Genomic DNA, 23,347 nt, shown 5'->3' on the forward strand with positions numbered 1-23,347 from the left:
ACATCTCAAACATTCTTTTCATAGCATACACTAGGATAGTGCTACCTGCAGGAGCGCCAGCTTACGAATTGATCAAATGTCACTGAATTTGATCAGTCAGGTTCCAATCTACAACAGCCATGTCTGTTATCTCAATTGGTAGGCCTCAGAGAAGACAAAGCTGTCACATAGCCTCTGCTACGCAAATTACTGGAGTGCAAAAGAAAAACTTTAATGTCCTGGCTTCAGTTAGAACAGAATTCATTTTCTTCCTAGTAGCTGTGTTTTGGCTTCAGTCTGAGAACAAAGCTGATAACACACTGATGTTTTAGTTGGTGCTTGGTAGTGCTCAAGGACTTTTCAGTCTGTTAAGCTCTGCCAGTGAGGAGGGGCACAAGAAGCTGGGAGGAAGCAAAGACAGGACACCTGACCCAAACTAGCCGAAAGGGAATTCCATACCACAGCAGCATGGAATAAACCGGGGGGAGCAGTGCATAAACCGGGGGGAGTTACCCAAAAGGCCAGGTCGCTGCTTGGGTCAGGCTGGGTATCAGCCAGGGGGTGGTGAGCAACTATATTGTGCATCACTACTGTTTGTTGGTGGTTTTTTAGTTTCATCTCTCTGCTTTTATTATTTCCATTTTTAATATCAGTATTATGTTGTACTTTATGTCAATTATTAAACTGTTCTTATCTCAAGCCACAGTTTTTACTTGCTTTCCAATTCTCCTTCCCATCCCACTGTGGGGAGTGGTGGTGGGGTGAGTGAGCAGCTGCGTGATGCTTAGTTACCAGTTGGGATAAACTACATTTACTCTTAAAATGGTTAAGGCTCCACATAGCTTGAAAAGGAAAGCATGCAATTTACTTAAAGATGAATTTAGAGTGATTTCCACAGAATTTCACCTCATACCCTCACAAGTGCTGCATGGTAGAATACACATTAGTTGCTTTATGCTACTGGTACCACAGCTATTAAGCAAGGAAAGCTAGACAGAAACATCTAGAGCAGACCACTGCTGCCTGAATATAACAGAAGGCACTGCACTGCACTAGAGCTGATAATACAAAACCACTGGCATGACTAAGAATTTACAGTTTAGCAGTCTTCCGCACAAGAAGGCAGTAACAATGAAACAAGCAATGACAACCACCACAATGTAACCAACAGCAGCCTGACACTCTCCTTACTCCTCCACACAACTTCACTAGCCTGTTAAATATACATTCATTAGCATTCACCAGAAACTAACTTTTTGCCTGGCAGGCAACAGAGAAAAGCAGGGAGTATCTCCTCTCTCCTCCATGCCTCAAATCCTGTCAATTGGCATGATCCAGAAATGGAGAGGGAAGAAGGAAAGGAAAGATGGTGCAAGCATACAAAAGAAATGCAAGACTCAAGACAGTTACAGCCTTGGCAGGCCCACCACGATGGAAAAGCAGTTTTGTATCATGCATTGGCTCCTTACATCTGGGAGTATTGCTCATCCATGAAATGCAGTGAAGCATACTAAGGGTTTAACTTTATTTCAGAGTTAGTGAGCTATTACAAACAAGCTGGTTTCCTGGTCCCACGAAGCTAAAGGTGGGGGCAGTTCTCTGAACATTTGGACTAAGCAGATGCACTGGCCACCAGGAACTGAAATTAAGCTGTTGGCTAGTTTACATCTCACTATGACGACTATCTTTTCCCATCTAACAGCAGCTGTTGTCTGAGTCTAATTATACACACAGTTTATACAACACATGGTAGCACACTTGAGAGCTTTAGCTCTGAATGCACACGTGGTGCTAGCATTTTCAATCAATGCCATGAGGCATTTTCGCTTTGTTCTATTATGAAAATATTTATTAGAACTTATTTCCAAATTTGGATTAATTAAAGATACAGAAGTATGGAGAGATGCATTTGTTGTTCCCAAATGGCTTTGGAAGAGGACCTGGGGCTGTACTGCCTGCAACATAAAAAGGCAGAATCAGGTGGTATCATCTTTTCTTTACCATCTTGACTTTCCTAGTTTGGTTATAACAACAGAAAGTCCCAGTGGACTATGCACGTCCAAATACCTTGAAAGGTTCCTATTTCCCACCTACAAAACTGTCTCAACTCAAGCAATTTTGAACCTCAATCACTGGACAAGTTTTCTGAAGCCGAAGATGAGATGGACACATTCTCAGATTTGCACAGCCTCTAGGCCCACTGTTTGTTTTATGTTTTGGGGCAGGTGGATGTCAAAATGCATTGAGGAGGCTGACTGTGGAAAATACATGCAAACTTTTAGTTTTAGTTTAAACTGAAGACCTACTCAGGCAGCCAGTGGAACTCCTGAGGGCATGGGGAATAGGAGGTAACCATTTAATCTGCTATTTTCCAAGTCATGAAATGGGACTGGGCACACTAAACCATGTCAGAGAGCAACAGCCTTACATCTGGCCCTTTCTGAATGCTATAGATACAGGGAGAGGCAGAGGGGCAAGTTATTTTGCCAGCCAATGTATTTGGAAGCAAAAGAAAACCCAGTGGAAGGTGAGGTCAGAACTGGATCAGAACAGAGAGAACAGCAGCAATGCAAGAAGGACAAAGACTGCACCTGAGAGCTGTTTTGAAAATTCACTAAAGTCCAGAGAGAATGAAAAGCTACAAGCCCTCAGGAATTAAGTATAAACAGATTCTAAACTAATTAGTACAAGAGCAGGATAGTACTTTGTAGATGGTACCAGTACAGTCACAATGACACAACTGCTACATGCAAAACTAAGAGAAACACTGCTCCTTGCATTGAACTGAAACTCAAAAACCATTTTCTTGGGGGAACTGAATTTCCAACTGCATAATCTGGGGCAAAGCACTGGGAATTGCCTGATTTTAGCACAGAATCCATAACCTTGCACAGTGTTTGGTGACATTCCTGTAACTAACATGGCAGTTAATGCTGGAGGAGAAACCCTTTTTCTTCCTGTGACAATTTTCAAGACTCCTACTGGGCCAAGCCCAAGGCCTCCTAAGTTTTTCAAAAGAATAATCACTGAAAATTCGAGGTCATATTTTTGGTCTGAAAGAAGCATAAAAAAGGGGATTAAAGTTGGAATTCGAGCCTCCAACTTGAGTACCTCAGTAACTGACCTTGTGGCTATTCATCTCAGGCTGAGGACAGAAATTCAGCCCTGTGAATTTGAGAAACCTTTTGCAAGCAACAGAATAATGGTATTAGAAACACCCTATTTTCAATTAAAGTTAGCATTACCACAGTAATCCTTTCAGTACAAAATTCCCATGGGTATCTATCCACAAAATTGTATTACACCTTTAAAAACACATAAATCACCGCAGTAAAAAAAAAATAAAATATGTCACTATGAATAAGTTGCTGAAACCTGCTGCACTAAATTACTTAAAAACTTACAAAGGCATACAGGTATTAGAAATAGCAGAACCTTCTACTGTATGTAGAAGCTAACACCTATCTTTCAATAACCATCCCTATATTCCAGAAGTTTCAGTGCTTCATTTACAAAAGCCTGCTTCTATTCATATACTTGAGGAGACGTTCTGTGAAAACCCACTAAAAAGATCCAAAGCAGTCTGGGGCTTCCACTTCACTTTTCACACTGAATAGCTACTGTTCAGTGCGCGTAGCAGCTCACCACGTGAGAGAGACCAAGCTTTAGATGGCTCTGCCTGTTGCCATGCCAGGTCATATCTGTTTCTGTCTCACACAGTAAAAAGCATGAGATACTGCTGTTCACATTAGGCAGGAAACAACTCTTCCTGCCTCATCTGAAACTCAATCAGTGACAGAGTTAAGAAGTCAATTTTTAGTTTAAAACTTGACAGACCTTATGTTCAGTGGATGTACATCAAGAATAATCAGAAAAGAAAAAAATGCCCTTGTCACAAATAGCAAGGTATGTTACACAGAGGCTTCCCTTCCTTCAACTAAGTGTTTCAAGAAACAGGAAATATCATTACACCAGGAACATACAGCTAACCCAAAATCTGTTTCTAGTTTGCACGAGTACAAAACTGGAAGAAGCAGCACCCTACTTTAGTGTGCTTATGCAAAGTCATAAGCCATGAAGGGAAAGAAAATAAAGGAGAGCTCAGACTCCAGACTGCTGAATTACCATGGGATAACAAGAACAACCAAGGCACAAGTGCACCAAGTTCACTGCTCCTACACTCCTACATTGCTCCTATGTGTAAGGATTCATCCCATAGCACACATCCATCCCAAGACCATTTCTATTTCTTAGACTAATAGCAAGTGTTGTACCTAAAAATAAAAAAATAAATCTAAAAAACATTTTTAGTGTTCTGGACACTTAACTGTTTTCACACCAAATCCCCTACTTTGCTCCATAGAGTTTTGAGCCTGGCACACAAAGGCAAGCATGCAGAGACTTGGTGCTTCACATCCTCTCCTACACAAGACTGAGGGACTTGCTCTTACATGTCACAGCAGTATCTATTGAGAAGCTGTTTCGCTTGCTATTCTGCTCTTCAGTATTTACACTAGAGCTGGTTCTTGTAGTTTTCCAAAGACAAGGACCAGAGCAAACAGTACTCTGCTCTCCCTTACTAAAAAGCTCTAGGCAATAAGGAGAGATGTCAATTTCTTGTGATGAAGTTCTGAAGTGCATGTACAGTTAGGTTTTTTCCTCTAGCCAGAAATGTTATCCATTCCCTTTTAACTTGTAAAAAAAAAGCATGATGCTCAATCTTTAATCATGTCCAATATTAATACTGAAGATTTCCCCTACCAACAGGCTAAGTTTCAAATTATGTAATTATCCCATTAATTTCTATATAACATATTCATTAGAAGCTTTATTTTCATTTTTAAAATGCAACTGAAATGTGTCATGTTCCTTTTAATGCTATTAAATGGATTTTTCTGTCAATGAAATTTTTACATACATTGAGTTAAAAGAGGCACACATACTTTGCCAGAAAGCAATACTTCAGAATATTCTGTTTGTACCTGCACTTACAATTCCAGCTGCCACTTACTTACAGTTTCAAAGACCAATTAAAATTTCACATTTAAGATTCACACCTTCGCATTCAAATCTGCTGTCCCTTCCCAGGGTTTGTCTTAAGATGCTGTGAGCCACTGAATACTGCTTAGCATTACTTTCACCAAACAGTTAAGAACTAGGATCTAGAGGATCTAGAGGATAAAAACTGCAGCAAATGTTCAGAATGGGATATAAACTGAAATAGCAGATCATCATCTGCTTTCAGGCCTACATCAAGTATTTCTTGAAAGCTAGTTCATAGTTCTTTAAGATCTCTCTGCTGTAAACATCTCAAATTCAAGACCATAAACCAAGTTGAGTGGCAATGACATTAAGTAAGTGCCTAAGACTAAAACACTGCTTTGACTGGATAAGCTTGCCCATTTACAACCTCGTACTGATGATGCCCCATCACTACAGGTTACCTAGTTTTGCTTCCATAAACACACTTCCTCAGTAACACCAGGAGAGTGCAACAGCAAAGTTGCAAGGAGATGATGCTTGGAAGCTCTCTCCTGTTGCTTATGAAAACTACAGAAAGATTATACTGTCTCACTGTGAAGGTGCTGACTTCTGCCCATCTTCAGTTAAGACCATGCCAACCCACAATAGCTGGAGAAGTCAACCACAGACAGAGAAAAAAACAAAAATACATTTTCATGGGCTGCTTTTAAACAACAGCTGTACTGTGAAAAGGGGAATGCTAAATGCCAATTTCTTTCAGCTGCCCACATTTCAAGTTTGGATAGCTGACCTTCAGATCTAGCATAATACTAGTTTTCGAAAGCACAATGTGGGCTGTCAGGAGTAAGGTGACTTACAAAGACAGTAAAAAGATTAACAAGGCAATATACAGTATCACTTCCAAATAGTCAAAATTATGCAAAATTATCAGACATCATAATTTATTTCTTCACATGCCTTGCTGATTAATTTGTTAGATTTTCTGTCTTCTGGAATTAACTACATTTTTGCTATCCATACCCACATCTTCAGTAAACAGAAATGCCACCTTTGCCAGATCCCCAGAGCCATTTCAAGGATATCAGAGCAAAAGGTATTCTTACTGGTAAAACTACAAGGGAAAGATTTTTGTGTTTGGTGATGTTAAAGAATCAATGGCAATTCACTGACCTTGACTATAAGATGAACATCTGTGTGCTGATTTTTCTGCTGCTGTTCTTCACTAGCTCAGGATGCCTATAGGCATCTGAAACAGGCTGGCAGAGACATTTTCCCGCACTCACACTGATAGTTAATGACCTTTAAATTTAATAGTCTAACATCAAACAGATGTATACATATTGACTAAAGCATATGTGATATCTACCTGTATTACTAACAGGAAACGAGCACGCTTCAGAAATTCCAAACATTTACTGATGGTTTAGACACAAATGTTATTTCTTTTCTTTAATCCCACTGTACACAGCCACCTGCAGAACAGCCTGACAGATAATAGAATTTTTCTGTAATTCAGTCCCATTCACATCTCCATCACTTCCAAAAACACAAACATCATGGCGTAATTTCTGGTGCAGACTGGACAGAATCCAAGCCCAAATGTTAAGCAGACTGGTGCTCAGGACACCTACCGATTTCATACCGGAAACTGGATTTTGCTTTCCTCTAATTTGCATTAAAACTGTGAACACAGACTCACTGGCTTGTGTGTCCCCTCCTGCTGTTGTTCTTACACCTTCTGTAAATATACATACACAAGATGTGCAATTAGAGCATTCCTCAGGACAAGTAATCACCACTCTCTGCCTCTTTCCAAATACAACCAATCAGTAAGCAGAATAAAAACTACAATCCATTTGGGGAAAAAAAACAAACCTCATGAACTCTCTTCAATTATATTATTGTCTAAAAGAATTATTGTATAATTGTACATTGTACACGCTCTATAATCCAGTAGTGAATAAACAGTATATATCCTAAATACAGATCCAATATTACATGGCTAATCCAATAATAAGTAGTGCTTACTATTTCCTAATGATATCCCTGTGCACTGAAAATTCATGGTATCAGTGGATTTCTTTGCTTTAGCTCTCCAGAGTAATAACAACAGGGTTCCTAGAAAGTCATAGTGATTTTCTTATCTAAGTTAATGCAGCAAACCCTTCAGTGTCGTTAAATGGAAAAAAAACCAAAAACACTTCTGTATATGGCATTGAACCTAGGATGTATTTTAGGAACTGACAGTTGTGCAGCTTGTTTCAGAAACGTTCCAAAGCTACACCAACATGAGAAACTGACTGATCCTAATCTGGAAAGGCCATTCATTTTCCAAACCTACTGGCTTATTTTAAGTTATACTTCTGCTGGCACTTCTCCCCTCTTCCTATGGCATCTCTCACTGGAAAACTCAAACAAAGTATCAGTTATTTAATCAAGTTATACCTTATTTATCAAAGGTATGAAAAGATCAAAACCACCACCTCCATTTTGCAAAAGGTAAGTAGTGAAGTCAATAGAATCTTCTGAAGTCAACCCACAGGTCAGTGGTAGACAGACAAGATGGCAATTTGGTCTCCATAGTGCTGTACAAAGTTCCACACAATACAGCATTGTGTCATCTCTCAAAAAGCAATGAAGCCCTTGCATGCAAACATACTAGCAAATGTCAAGTGCTAGGAAGCAGAGTTGTATTGTGGAAACCCAGCCTCTGGCCCATAGACATTTTTGTTTTGATGGCTGCTTTTACCTTCTTCATAAACACAATATATATAGTGAAAGATACATTTGATTTCCCAGAAATTATTAGCTATTTCATATTCAAAGTAGTCATAAAAACATGTAAGTTGTAAATATGCAGTGTGCTATTTTATTAACCTATATGATCTGTGATGATTTTAAGGACAAACTGCTACCAAGGCTGTGAAATTGATACTCAGAAATTAACTAGTACAAGAACATTCTTTGGGAACAATACCTCAAGACTGAACAGTTTTCTTGACACGTGCACAACACAAGCTGTAAAGATTGACAAAGCGTCATGACCTGTTCCATGCAGGAAGCTAGATTAGATGGGCTTTTCATGTCTGAGAACAACTTGTCATATTGCACATAAAGGTACACCACCAAAACTTTAGCAGGCATAACAAATATGAGCGTGGTTATATTTTAATATCTGTACAGAAGTAACACATGTCAGGGCTTTTTCTGAAGTCACAAGCATCTAGGAAGTGATTAATACGTAGAATTATAATACTCCCGTAGGTACTAGTAGAAGATCTCTCTTAATTTATTACCACAGAGGCTCAGGCCTGCCCTACCTTGAGGGGCAGCATTATTTACTCTACACTTATGGCACTCTCAAGATAGACAGCCTAAGGCATGCTGGTGAAAAAGCTAAATAAATAGGAAAACACAAGAGCATTAAGGAGCAGTAAATCACCACAACAGAACCAGGCAGCAGACAGCAGTGTGTCCCACATTACAGATGTCAAAGTATTCAGGCTGCAGTCTTACAGGATTTCCTATTAAGGTAAATACAAAGTAGGGTTACTCCACATTTTAAAAACCGGAAAAATAAGCAGTACCTTTTCAAATACAGCTTATTCATCTGCCTCAGTCAAGTCCATCTGACTTTCTTTTGCTACTTTAACTTCATGTACACTCCACTCCATTTAAAATTATGCAATAATCATAAACCTGACCTGGAAAAGGAAGCTGTAGAAACAAGCCTAATGGGGAAACCACACTAACAGCCAAGGCCTGACTCAGTTTTGTATTCACTGTTATCACAATCCCAAGTCATACTGAGTCAGTCACAGAAATGAAAAGGTTTGTTTCTTTAAACAACAGACAACCCTGTTTTCATTAACTTATTTCCCTCTCTCACCTCCCATCACTCACCAAGGGCTTGGTTTCATCTTCATCTTTGAAATAGTAAAGCTGGTCACCCTTGAGAACAAACCAACGTGTGTGCCAGGTCTTGACAAAGCCTCCTTGCTTCCGCAGCCACCCGCACTTAATGGCACTGTGCCGCCCTTGGCTCGGTGGGGGAGTCTCTGCAGAGCCATTGTGTTCTTCCATGCTGGAACTGGGCAAGTCTCCTGCTGACAAAAAAGAAAAAAAAAAAAAAAAAAAAGAGGAAAAGGTAAATAATTAGATTATTATCCAGGCAGTAACTTGTTCCTTTCAACTCAGATGGAAAAGAAATATGCCCCAGATACAAAGGTGTGCTAGAAAAGCATTTAGCATCTGCCTGCTTATACTTAAGCACCCCATCAGCAGAGACAGTAACAATAATGAAATCAGTTTCTAAAAAGCAGGAAAGAATCACAGAATCACAGAATCCCAAGGGTTGGAAGGGACCTAAAAAGATCATCTAGTCCAACCCCCCTGCAAGAGCAGGGTAACCTACAGTACATCACACAGGAACTTGTCCAGGCGGGCCTTGAATATCTCCAGTGTAGGAGACTCCACAACCCCCCTGGGCAACCTGTTCCAGTGCTCTGTCACTCTTACAGTAAAGAAGTTCTTCCTGATGTTAACGTGGAACCTCCTATGTTCCAGTTTACACCCATTGCCCCTTGTCCTATCACTGGATATCACTGAAAAAAGCCTAGCTCCATCATCCTGACACCTACCCTTTACATATTTGTAAACATTGATGAGGTCACCCCTCAGTCTCCTCTTCTCCAAGCTAAAGAGACCCAGCTCCCTCAGCCTCTCCTCATAAGGGAGATGTTCCACTCCCTTAATCATCTTTGTGGCTCTGCGCTGGACTCCTTCAAGCAATTCCCTGTCCTTCTTGAACAGAGGGGCCCAGAACTGGACGCAATATTCCAGATGCGGCCTCACCAAGGCTGAGTAGAGGGGGAGGAGAACCTCTCTTGACCTACTAACCACTCCCTTTCTAATGCACCCTAAGATGCCATTTGCCTTCTTGGCCACAAGAGCACATTGCTGGCTCATGGTCATCCTCCTATCCACCAGGACCCCCAGGTCCCTTTCCCCTTCACTACTTTCCAGCAGGTCAACCCCCAACCTGTACTGGTACATGGGGTTGTTCTTCCCCAGATGCAAGACTCTACACCTGCCCTTGTTAAATTTCATCAAGTTTCTCCCCGCCCAACTCTCCAGCCTGTCCAGGTCTCGCTGAATGGCAGCACAGTCCTCTGGTGTGTCAGCCACTCCTCCCAGTTTTGTGTCATCAGCAAACTTGCTGAGGGTGCACTCAGTTCCCTCATCCAGGTCATTGATGAAAATATTAAACAGCACCGGTCCCAGCACCGACCCCTGAGGAACTCCACTAGTCACAGACCTCCAGCTAGATTCTGCGCCATTGACCACAACTCTCTGCCTTCTTCCTTTCAACCAGTTCTCGATCCACCTCACTACTTGATCGTCAAGCCCACACTTCCTTAGCTTATCTATGAGGATGCTGTGGGAGACAGTATCAAATGCCTTACTGAAATCAAGAAAAACTACATCTACCGCTCTACCATCATCCCTCCACCTAGTCACTTCCTCATAGAAGGCTATAAGAGGCAAAAGATTAGTTCAAGTACAGTGTAAGGTATTTCAAATAGCACTGAGGAAGACATCAGCTGTTTCTTGAGATGAGTTCTCCTGGATTATAGGCAGTAACAAGGAATGAATTTACAAAACATCTTTGGACTAAGGAAAGCAGTGTGCTTCTCACTACCGTACCTCCCCATTTAATATTCCCTGACAGGCTTGCTGCTTTAAGCAAATACTAAAGAAGCCTCTGCTTTTCCAGGGCTTAATATACCCCACTAGACAAGCAGGCTTTTTCCGTTTTGCTTTACTGAAGCCCATTTAACGGAATGGTGGCAATAAATACAGTAGCTCCATATTCCCTCATACAAGCACCACTTGACCGATGTGAGTGTGAATCCAGTCACTCTTTTTACAGACATTTCGCAAATCATGCAGAATTTTGGTGTGTCAACTCAAGGCGCAAGAAGTGTGTCAAAATCAGAGCTGAAGTGTGGAATTAAACTTGACAAAGTTTTATGTGGCTGCTCAGCCTTGTTAAAACTAAACTTTCTAACTATCTCTGGACAGAGATGGAACTTCCTGATGGATTTTGTACACACAATCATGCAGTCATATGCTTAACCTTCATGGTCAAAAGGCTCTTCATGCTTCCCTATTAAGTCTATTAATAAGTCTGTTAAACTCAACAAGCTCAAGATTTTAAGTTTCAAGTTCTGACATTTTCAGTTGAAACACAAATCAAACTGAGACATATACATGCCAACCAGTGTTTACCTAAACAGAATAAAATATGACCATAACCACAAATACACCAGTGTGCAAAATTAACAGTGAAATTTCACTGTGCTTAAGAGCTTGAAGAACATGTTTCTCTTCTTCGTAGACTACCACTGGCAGCCTTTCTTGCCTAGTCAGGAACTTGCACAGCTGTTAGAGCCTGAGAAAGACAGCTTCATAGGCAATGAGCTATTGGTTCCAAACATCAGGACGGGAAAAGAATAAAACATTCTAAACACTGCAGGCAGGAGACAAGTCCGAGCCTGGCACTCCAGCTCTGATTCCCTATACAGCAGTATGTTCCTGATCATAGTAAAACACATCAACAAAGATATGTGCTCAGCTTCTGAGGTAGACCAGAAACATTCATTCAGTAGACAAGGCCATCCCTCTGACAATTAATACAGCACTTTGGATAGTGTTACATCATTGCAAAATAAACTGCAATATAATCAAGCAAGAAGAAATAAATAGATTAATAGATTCCAATCAGGAGTGGTTTTCAGCCCATTTTTCCTTTGCCCTCTTTCTTCCAACTATTCACACTTATGCTCCCTTTGGAACAATTTCTCCACCTACCATATCCGCTATGCATTTATACCTTTTGCTTTTAATACCCACACACAGCCTGTTGTCATGTCACTGCTTTGGGCTGGATCCTGGAATCTGATCTCCATGATTGAAACTTAACTGCCCTGTGCACACTAATGCTAAATGCGCCTCAACATGAGCACAGAGGTTTCACAGCCAAGTACATGTTGCGGGACCAAAACTTAAATCACTTGGTGATACTCCTCTCAGAAAAAGGAAAATAACGTCTTTCTCCTGTCCCTTTAGGATTCATCTAGAGTCACCCAGAACACTTGCACTGTTGCATTTACCTGAGCAGAGTGTCCCTGTAAAACATAAAAAGTGTCTGGCTCTCAAGAGAGCAAAGATTGGGGGTTTTGTGCCTAGGATTACTATTTCATTTGAACAAGAACACACCAGCTGATAAACTCTCAGACCACACTGACAGAAGGTTTCTATGAGGGTTATGTATCTTCAGAGTACACACTCTGAACACTGCAGCTCTAGGGCTGCAGGGTATGTTAGATATTGCAGTGAAGTTTCTGAACTGAAACTTGCCTCCTTCCAGTCTGGAGCTGCAAACAGAGATTTTACTACCACTAGAAAAATTAATAGCTTGCTTTCTCAGTGCCTTTTCATAAATGTCTGCCCACACTTCTGGGCTCTTATAATATTTTTAATTCACTTTACTCTGTAATAATTAATATGAATGCAACAAAGCAGTGGCCAAGCAGCCTCTGAAACCTGTACAGCTTTATCCCTGGATGCCCAAGCATTCTCACTTGTTACCTTAGCTCTTTAGGAGGAGGAAGACAATTTAAGCAAACTAATTTATAGTAAGCAATGGTCAGATAATCTTTAAGAATCTACTTCACCCATACACAACAGGTTTTATGAAATTGACTTGCACCCTACCTCTGCTCATCACTATGCATGGTGAAAATGTGTCACCATTTCCAATGAGGACGGACTTACCTGTGCTATATGAGGTCATTCTCTCCAAAAGGAAATGCACCCAACTCATAATTAGTACTTTCTTTAATATGAGCAGAAACCTCTTGGATGCTCCTGTGTTCTGGCTAGGCCAAAGTAAATGCCAAGGAGCAGCCCTCCAACTCACATCCTTAGGAAGTGAATTAGCAAATACATTGTAAACAGTGGCTAAGTTCTAGCAATTGAAAAAGAGTGAAGAACAAAATCATTACCCATAGGCTACCCCCTGCTCTTTGCTGCACAACCACAGCTCTCAGCTTCAGCTAACCTGATCAGTTTATCTCTGCTACATAGGCCAGACTCAAGGCAGGAACAAAGGAAGAGTTCAAATACAATAATTACGTGTATCACTGCAGTGTTAAGGACACCAGGTCCCCATTACACTTGGACCACAAACAAGAATCTAAATACCAAAGTCAAAAGCAATTAACTGCTTGAATGAAAGGCTATTTTTAATTTAATTCCTCAAAGCCCCATTTCACTGATGTTGACACCAGTGTACAAACTAAGCATTTGGATTTTAGCTAGCCAGGGAAAACACTACTACTACGATAAAATTTGTATCTTAAAGTATTTCTGCAATACTAAAACAAACGAGGTGTAGGAAAGATAGCATTCAACTGCTCCCAAGTCCTCACAGGCAAGTGTAAGATCTCCTTTAAAGCAGTAGTATGTCTTTGGACACTTTCTATACAAAACAGTTGCATTATTTCATTTATTAGTGATTCAAATCTCTTCAGCAGCCAAAATTTAGCCACCTAACTTGTTTTTGTTAAAAATAATTGTATTTAGTCATGAGATTAAGTTTATTTGTTATTTTGCATCCCTCTTTGCCTTTCAGAAAATGCCTATTACAAACCAGACTCAGAATCAGAAATTCCAGCAGCTGGCTCATTTTCACTAGTTGTTTTTACAGCTGTTTCAACACCAAGATCATAAAAATAAATTGCAGAAATATCAGGGCACTGGCACTGATGCAGAGAACAGTGAGGTGCAAACACTATGTAAATAACACATGACAAAGTGTGGAATTACATCAACATACTGCAAGTCCTCTCATAAAACAAGGCAGAAAGCCATGCATTTTCAAGCACTAAATGAGCATACCCCTCAAACCCATCTTCTGAACGGGAAACCCAACGTGTATTTGCTGCCAGAGTCAACTCTACTGACTTGGCCAACCTCCAGTTTTGGTAATGACCAGAACTGAACAAATGCTACACGGTCTATTTGTTTGGGGCTGGCTGTGGGCTAACTCTCCTGGGCTTGTCTGGACATTGGGAGTGCAAAGTAAACAAAATGAGAAATGTTCCCTGACACACTGGCCCTGCATCAACATCTTAAAATCCACAGAACCCATCACCGTCTGCTGCTGCTGGTCCCAATCCAACCACCTTCTGCTCCCATAAGGGCATCTGCCTCTCACAATAAGTCTGTCTAGAAGGCAAATAACTGCATTTACGTTCTCCTCGCCAATGTGGAAGGTGCCACGCACAAAAAGCAGGGATGTGTTTCTCCTCAACTACAACCCACTCAGTACTTGAAATATGGAGCTGGGCAGCTCCCCCAGATCCCAGCACTTTGGCAGGAAATAGAGAAAGTCATTAAGGCACAGCAAATCCAGTTACAACGAATAGTCACAGGATTGCACCACGATGACCCATTTGGCAAGAAATTATGATGGTTTGCAGTATGTTTTTATTCTCACTGAAATTTCCCATGGCCAAGATAGCACATTTTAAGCATGCAGAACATCATCTGAGTTCACTTCCAGCAACCCTTCTTCATCTTTGCCATTGCTCAAATGCCTTATCAGATCCTTTGCAGCCCAATGTCAGCCTGGCACAAAAAGGATAAAGATGAGAAGCATCTAAGCACCATCCTGGTCCAGCCTGTTGCAAGGTCGAGCCCCAGAAGGGCAATCAATGTAACAGATAGCCAGTAAAGATCTGCAGGTTTGCAGCAGCAGTTGGCCAAATGAGGGAGGTGATCCTGCCCCTCTACTCTGCTCTCGTGGGACCCCACCTGCAGTACTGCATCCAGCTCTGGGGCACCCAACACAAAAGGGACGTGGAGCTTTTGGAGCAAGTCCAGGGGAGGCCACAAAGTTGATCAGAGGCTGGAGCACCTCTCCTGTGAAGACAGGCTAGGAGAGTTGGACTTAGCCTGCAGAAGAGAAGGCTACGGGAAGACCTTCAAGCAGCTTTCTGGTACCTGAAGGGGCCAACAAGAAATCTGGAGAGGGTTTTTTTACAAAGGCATGTAGAGACAGGACAAGTGGGAATGGATTTAAGTTGACAAAAGGGAGGTTTGCATTAGATATAAGGAAGAAATTCTTTATTGTGAGAGTGGTGAGGCACTGGCACAGGTTGCCCAGAGAAGCTGTGGCTGCCCCATCCCTGGCAGTGTTCAAGGCCAGGCTGGACAGGGCTTGGAGCAGCCTGGTGCAGTGGAAGCTGTCCCTGCCCATGGCAGGGGGGTTAGAATTAAATTATCTTTAAGGTCCCTTCCAACCCAAACCATTCGATGATACTCTGAGTATCTGCCAAATACATATACAGACACATATACACATACAAAATTCATAAAAATCTATGACACAATGGTTCTGTATAAAATTAGATCACTTCAGTACTGCACCACTTACATGAAGAGATATAACTCACTTTCCAAGGGATGTCTGAGTTCCTTTCTACTTATTTCCCATGAGCTATATAGACTATAAATGCCTAAGTTTAAGGTTATTAGCATCTTTCTAGCATAGAGTGCTGCCTCTGACCAGCGAGTTTCCTTTTGATTTTTCTTGGTGTCGTCTGGCTAGGTAAGAAATTCATAAAATCATTTAGTATGTTAAACTATTGTCTGCATTTATCTTACTTTAACGATGTTCCAAGACACCTGAATCTCTGATACAAGAGGCATGTGTTTGCAAGAAACTGCTACAGGAAGCAAAAGAGTAGCCTATTTGTCACCATCAGGGTGTTTCAAGTAAGTTGCTACTTGTCCGTACAGGATATTGCACAGGGAAGGAGAAAACATGTCAAAGATGTAAAAAAAAACACTTTAAAAGAGAGTAGACTTTCTGCCAGTGCTTAGCAACTATTTTTACAAGATGCACACTGCAAGGCACATCTCAAGTTCCTTCTCTGCAAGAACAGATCTTAAAGCATTCCTGTCTTGTTCTTCTTCAAAAGCTGTGGCAGTGCACTTGCCAGTAGCCTTCCTTCACAGGCCCTTAGAACAGATGTTATACTTCTATACATAAGGTTTTCCAAGGCATCTGAGAAACCTTTTGTACTACTGGCAGTAACACTCCTAATCACAGATAAGGCTGGCTCTTCTGCATTCTCCACTCTCATTTTGGTCCTATCAGGGATAGCTTGAAGATATTTTGTTTGAAAGAATTTCACTTCCAAAGCCTAAATAATTACTCCTTAGGCAATAAAAAATTGAGAGAGGTATTATCAGCAGTCAGATTGTAGAAGGCCTGATCCACTGCCCAATGAAGCTAAGGGAAAAGCTGCCATTACTTTTCAATGCATTTTGGGATCAGATGCAAAACCAAGACCCAATAACTTTGCCAGAAAACTGAGGTCTTGGTCAATTATAACTCTTTAGTACATGATTTGCATTTCAATGCCAAAACCATCCTACAGATAATCCTACAATAGCCAAACTTTTACAAGCCTACTGTTTGCTTACAGGAATTCAAGCACAGCTATAAATAGCCTAAATTAAATGGGACCAAAGAATGCATAAAGAACGTAAGAAGGTATTCAAATTCTTGTAAATTACAATGGGAATTAGTTAACAAATTACGTCAGGCACCTTTCAAAACATCAGCTTTTATGCATGTGGATTTACCTTCTCTGGTTATGACTGTGCACAGTTTTAACACTATAGATGAGGTCTGGAGGCTTCCCCACATCATAATCCCACGGCACCAGCTGCATTAGTCACAGTGTGAATCTGTCCACTGTCTAGGATAACTGATAGGCATCAGACCTACCTTTTAGGAATCCTTTAACAGACTAGTCTCCTCAAAAACTTCTGCCCTATTATGTTCAGGACAGCACTCTACCAAGCTGGTGGACAGGAAGCTGAAGAGTGCCAGGTGCTTTGCAGTTGCTCTTGAAATAGCAATGATCAATAGTAGTGCCTCCACATTTAGTGTGGCTTTGGTACAAAATGCTGACAGATGGGGGGAGTGGGGCTACAGAGTCAGAACCTCTTCCCTCCACTTTGACCCTTCTGTAGTCAGCACTGAATGGAGCTCAAAGTTAGTTCTAAATACATAATTTCTCTACTCCTTTTCATACAGCAACAAAATCATATCGGCTGCTTTGGTAGAAACAGCTGGGTAACTGAGTATTTCAAAGTTTCTCCTGTATCTGTCAGCAGCAACATTTAGACAAACCCTTTCTTGTCCTTCTACTACTGTTGGTGGCAGCAGGAAGCATAATGAATTTGCACAGCTAAGAGCATTTTCCCCATTACAGACTGTCTTCTGACAACCAGAAATGACACTTTGTTCTCTTCATCACTTCCTAATCCCACTGCCTTTTCCGAGTCAAGACGGACTCCCACTGTAGGAGACTTGTGTAACTGGCAGACATTTACATACAATGTGTACAATGTGCCTGGCTGTCTTTCCTCAAGTGCAGATACACCATGTCTGATTTAGCAGTGATTATGAAATGTTACACCACGAAAAAGGTTTTGAAGCCTTAAGGAGCAACTTACAAGGTTAACACTATCTGTTACACTTTTGCATGTTACTTATTATGCACACATGTCCCCAGGTTTTTCCTCACATGGTAGCACACAGCTGCAAGACAACTACCAAAGTGACTGGAAAAGTGAAAGTGTGATAGATTGGAGTAGTCCCTCATCTTCCGGGTTTCTGCCCTGGCTTCCACTTCAGGTGTCTTAATCTGTAAAACTGGCAATGCTAGAGGCAAATTGCATACAGCAGAAAATCAGCTGTAGCTATCTGCAGAAGCATACAAAACTACAGACAAGACAGAAAAGAGCCTCTGGTAGCTGAAGGGTCAAGTGATGAAAGATGGACAAAGAAACGCAGAGCAGTTGGCACGTCTTGCAAGCTGAAATACTGAGCAGTGAAAAGGTCAGGGAGCATGTCAAAAGCAGCATCTGGAACAGCAAAAAGATACTCCAACTCCCACATGTCTCTCACAACCAATGGGTTATACTGCATCTGAATATCTAAACACTAAAAAACCCTCAAATATAGTTTATAGCTTCATACTTTACATGGAGAAAGTGATCATAAGGACAGCTTAACAGTAACTTATTTCCCACATGTGAGTGGGTGAATACTTCAGTATTTACTGGGTTCACTTACGAAAGATTTTATTACGAGTTATGTCCAAGCATGATCTCAGAAGATGATCTCTCAAAGCACAAAAATAATCTCTGGCACTACGCTTTGTTTTCAAAGACTGATGGCAAAAGACATTGGGAGCATGGATGTCAGCAGCTCTCTCAGTGAATCACAGAGAACGCAACGAGGCTGCATGCTCTATCCAACGCAACAGGACTTTCCATGTTGTGTTCACTGCATTTGCTGCAGTTCAGGCCTTCCACATTCCTTGTAAAATTGACCAACAGAATTAAGATGTTACAAGCTATTTCCTAAGTATGCCGGTAGGCAGGCAAAATATATTCCAGTTTGCTGACAGCAGCAAAAGTCTCCTCCCAAACCTGCTGCAATTATTAATCAAAGGAACACACAGGTTCTGCAAAAAGGGTTTGTGGTTTCTGAAGAGTGGGAGGAAGGAAGAGGAACATTTGCTGCCTGGCCTGCACTTCAAATTCATCTTTCTGAGAGCAAACACAGTCCCAGCAAAGTCCCCACTCTGGCAACAAGAGGCTAGCACAGCAAACACTGGCTAACGACATCTCCCCTGATCCACAGTTGTTTAGAGCATGAGGAACCTTATTTCTGGGTGCCTTCATAGAAACCTCAGTGGAAACAAAGGAAGATTCATCCCACCCCATAATAACCTTTTAAGTCTAAGTGTTAGTTCACATTTGATAAACAGAAGTCTGTGGACTTATTTTTGACATATTTACTATTAACATTTCATGCAAAATTACTTCCTTCTGCTTTGTGAAGAACAATGTAACGTGTTTCCTTTTCAGTTCAAAGAAGTTCAAATAACAGCAGCAGCATTTGGTATCTGGCTGAGAGATCCTCTGAAGCAGACATCTGACACTTGGAAATGTGTTCCCCTGAAGTACCACAGCATCACTGAAATGTGCACTTGGGAGCATCCTGCCCCAGTGTCTCAGAGGAACTGACAGAATTACAGCATCTGCATGCACTGAAATTCAGAATTACCATGTTCATTTCTCACCCACTCCAGAGGCTCATAGACAGTGCAGTACCGAGGGGCAACCATAATGGTGTGTGTGTCCGTGTTACACATGCATTGTATGCATCCAAAAAGAGTACATGGATAGCAAACAGCTAGGCATGTACTGTACACAGGTAGTGAGCACCCACTCAGCTTCAGAGAGCATCTTGGCACCTTCCCAAATTAAACAAACACAGGCACGTTAGAACCAAAAACTCAAACTTGGCATACTCAATGGGGCATCCACTTCCATTCCTACTAAACCCACCACAGGAGCCAAGACAGGTGTTCCTCTCTGCATGCCAACCCCAGCAGTACCTAAATTTAAAACAGACCTACTTTTAAACTGAAATCAGTATAGTTTTAATGCTGTTCAGACATGTTTTATATTAATGGTAATTGCCTCTGTTACTTAGAAATTTATGTCAGTATGGTTAATATTTTTATGTTATATTACTGAAGACAATATAGTCACCATTTTTAAAAGCAGATAGGTGTCTTTACATGGAAAAAGGCAGCTCAAAATAAGCACCATTACTTTGTCATTGACACTTCCATCTTTTGCCCAGGAAAAGCATTCCTTTGTGCTTGTGGAATTAACATTTTACTTTTTAAAAGCTAAATTAGCATCAGGAAAACAGTGTTCACAATCCTTCCTATATATTTTAGAAAGCAGCAATGAGTATGTTATGCCATCTAAATTGTTTTAGTAAATGAAAAATTATACTATACTACACTAATAAAATCAGTGTGGCACTGCTCTTTCCAGTAAAGCTCTAAGTGAATTCTGCCCCAAAATTCCCAAGCTAGGACCAAGACACTGCCCCTTGACTGTAAAAGTAATTCATATGGAGGAATGGTATAATACATGAGGTCCTTATCCTTTAAAAGGTCAATCTGTGCATGGATGCTAACACCTACTTTTCCAGCTTGTACTGGAGGAACCATTAAAGACAAAGATGCAACTCTACGGTATTGCACCCACAGTCTTCACCTTATTACTATATCCCACAGTTAAAAGGTAATAGCATTCTGTGCTCACTCATGTCTTTCTGTTCAATACACAAAATGCATGTGAAATCTGCACAACACAGAACATAACCGCATGCTACCACAGTGAGTAGCCTTCCTCCTCACATTTGTCTGCTATGTGAATTGAATGAGAAGCAGAATTCAAAATCAAGAGCACGTTAGCAAGTCATCTTCAGCAACCTGGAAGTTAGCTAAAACCATATAAACATCTTTTTCTGGCATTGCCCTCCCCTACCCAAAAGTGAAGACCAAGTTAAGTTATTCACTTAGTAAATGATTCAGGAACAGAAGTAATGTTACTTACTCACCTACACAAAACTTAAGATTTCTTGGTTTGTTTACTTAGAAAAAAGCACCAGCTAGTAGAAAAGCAACATCAGGCACTCCCCAGATTTTAAGTAGGCCACAGAGACACAGATGCATTAACTAGGACTAACACTTCAGAGAAAGAGCCACAAAAGCAGAAAAGAAACAACCCAAAGATGGCCGGTCCTGACTCTGAAGCCACTTTGAAACTGTGCTAAGCATGTTCATGTTTACATAGTTCAGTTTATTCAGCGTCTACTTTAACAGATGCAAAGTATCCTGAGAATATAAATGCCTCCTGCTATATGACAGTGCTCATCAACAGCATAAAATAATGTTAAGAACAAACCAGCAAGATCTGCCTTCTCTTGTTAATTCCCTTTACAGTAAGGAAAGTCTGTGTCTTATCTAAGTCACTATCTGTAGAGCAGCATATCAGCATGCCCAAGGGAAAGGAAGTTATCACCTGCATTCAGAGGGCCTTCCTATTTCATGTTACTGTAGTCAAAGCAACAGAGAAGCCTTGCAGCTCTCCCCAAAAAAACAGTCCATCTCTATATGAACATCATTGCACTGCACTGTTGTTTTCTTGATTTTTCTTTCTCTCCTTGTTTGAACGGCTGTAATTTCACAAGCCTGCAACTACTGCCTTGGACACGTACCCCTTGAAAAATGAATCCCATGAACAGCTTTCTCTAATTTGTGTGTGAAAAGGGAAAAACCCCTCATTGTTTCGGCTTCTCTTTTTAGAAACCCAAATGTGCAGAACTTACTTCAGCGTTACCCATGTTACCACTAATTTTAACTAAGCTCATCCCTTACAGCATAAAGTTGCAAGTACACATGGACCTGGATAGGGGTCATATGTAGCACTACCAGAAAGATACAGCACTATATTAAACAAAGGATGTTTCTTCTGCACCAACAGTGCCCTCCTTTTCATCACACTTACAACGCTTGGTGCTGAATTCTGAAGCAGGGTCAGCACTAGCTTTGAAAACAATGCCAGCTTATCTCCATGATACACATTTGCATTTTGTGATGACATAAGTTACTCATCACACTTCAGCTTTTTTCCTTCCCATCTCAAAAAATTTGCTGACTGTAATAAATCAACAGGGAAATGAACACGTAAGGATAACTCTTGAACAATACCAGTTTCTTAGGGAGTTGCCAAAAGCCACAAACCATGCTAACACATCAAGATGCTTGGAGACCCGTTAGATAATATTGCACTCTTAATTTCATGACAGTGTCTGGAAGTTACCTATTAGTTTGCTCAGCTAGCTAATAACACCGTTTCGTCCCCATCCCTACGCTCTGCCTCCCTCCAAACTACATCTACAATTATGACTGAATAAAACTTATTCTCATTTGCAGCTCAACATCAGAAGCAATAAATCACAGGACAGAAAAAGTAACCATGTTCATGTGGCTATGACAGATATAAGTTAACAGCAGACAACAGTCACCAACTTGCCAAGCAAGCATGGTTTGAGGACTAGGACCACAGGCTGATCTACTCATTTTGCTGTGCTCATGCAATGCTATCATGTCTCTAGCAATGCTGTTGGCTGAGGTCCTTGATTCTGTGGGAGCATGGAGGTAGCTTGTTCCTGACCAGCAGAAATGTACATTCTTGGTCTCGATGCAGACTGCTCTTCCTTTTGCACTTCAAAAGGAAAAGCAGTTTCACGCAATGTAACCGTCATTCCTCTCTCAGTACCTCTCCTTTTGGCTCTTTAAGCCTCAACTCTTTGCTGACACCAGTCTTTTAAAAATCATCCTCATGAGAAGAAAAATCACAACTGCTCTGTGATACATACTATCAGCCAACCGGCGTTAATCAGTTAACAACACAGAACAACAAAGTGAAGAAGGAAAGAGAACAGAAGGGCCTTCCTACACGTAGACTATCAGAATGAACAGGGTCTTCCCAGCATAATAGATTCACCATATAAAGCTGGGAGGGACACACTTCCTATGCAATGCCCATAACAAAAAAAAAATCAAGGAAGTTTGATCCCCAATCAAATGGTATGAACAAGGATTTTACCTTAAAAGGACAAAAAACTAGAAATGCACTGATCTAATTCATACTCCAGTCTGGAACTTGAATAGACAAAAAGGAGAACAGAAATACAGTGCAATGTAGCCCCTTGCACTTCCATATCAAGTATACATTCTAGACACTATTGCACTCATGAAGAGAGATGTCAGGATTCCCAAGCGCCATTTTACAAGAATTCCTACCCATATTATTAATCTCTTATTATTAGTTGAACTGTTGATTTCCTTTCTTGTACAACTTGTACATGGTAGTTACCATATCCAGTTTCAAGCTTTGTTCAAGGTCCAATTCATCCTCATGTCCCTGCAGTTTTGCTTTTCTAGAAGTTTCAGGAGCCTTACGTAATGCATATGTAAGTCTTATCTTACCCTTCTTTCTGGTGGCTACAGGTTAAGGAAAACAGGACAAAAAAATCAAACTCCTTTCAAATAATAATAATTTTTCCCTCTATCTTTGTCACATTTGAATAGTAATTTCAGAAGTATTTTTAGAATGAAGGACACCTTTTTTTCCTCACTTGTAACCTGCAGGTTATCTATAACCTGTGCCAACACCATCATGCATTTCAAAAGCAACGTTTTTTCAGTGCAGGAAAACAACAGAAGTTTAAATCAGTGCCTCATAAATTCAAGCAGCTCCTTACTTGCCTAAGCACAGACTGTTCAAAGATTTATTTTTGCAGAATAAGGTGCATTCTGGAAAGCATAAATTACATAAGGTGACTGCTAATAGAAATACA

The 23,347-nt window shown here is 40.8% G+C and overlaps 1 protein-coding gene across 3 annotated transcripts in view; it reads right to left on the bottom strand.

The window, feature by feature from the left end:
* Positions 1–23,347, bottom strand: part of ARHGAP24 (Rho GTPase activating protein 24) — a 218,446-nt gene that overhangs the window by 169,227 nt on the left and 25,872 nt on the right. For 2 of the 3 annotated variants that reach the window (XM_065689068.1, XM_065689078.1), the window contains one exon: positions 8,866–9,065. In XM_065689068.1, the coding sequence (XP_065545140.1) occupies positions 8,866–9,045 (180 nt within the window). In that variant the 5' untranslated portion in view covers positions 9,046–9,065. Of the gene's footprint in view, positions 1–8,865; positions 9,069–23,347 lie in introns of those variants that run through there. The other variant, XM_065689057.1, reaches the window with a different exon arrangement.

The sequence above is a fragment of the Lathamus discolor genome, chromosome 1 (assembly GCF_037157495.1).
Source record: "Lathamus discolor isolate bLatDis1 chromosome 1, bLatDis1.hap1, whole genome shotgun sequence".
Classification (NCBI taxonomy): domain Eukaryota; kingdom Metazoa; phylum Chordata; class Aves; order Psittaciformes; family Psittacidae; genus Lathamus; species Lathamus discolor.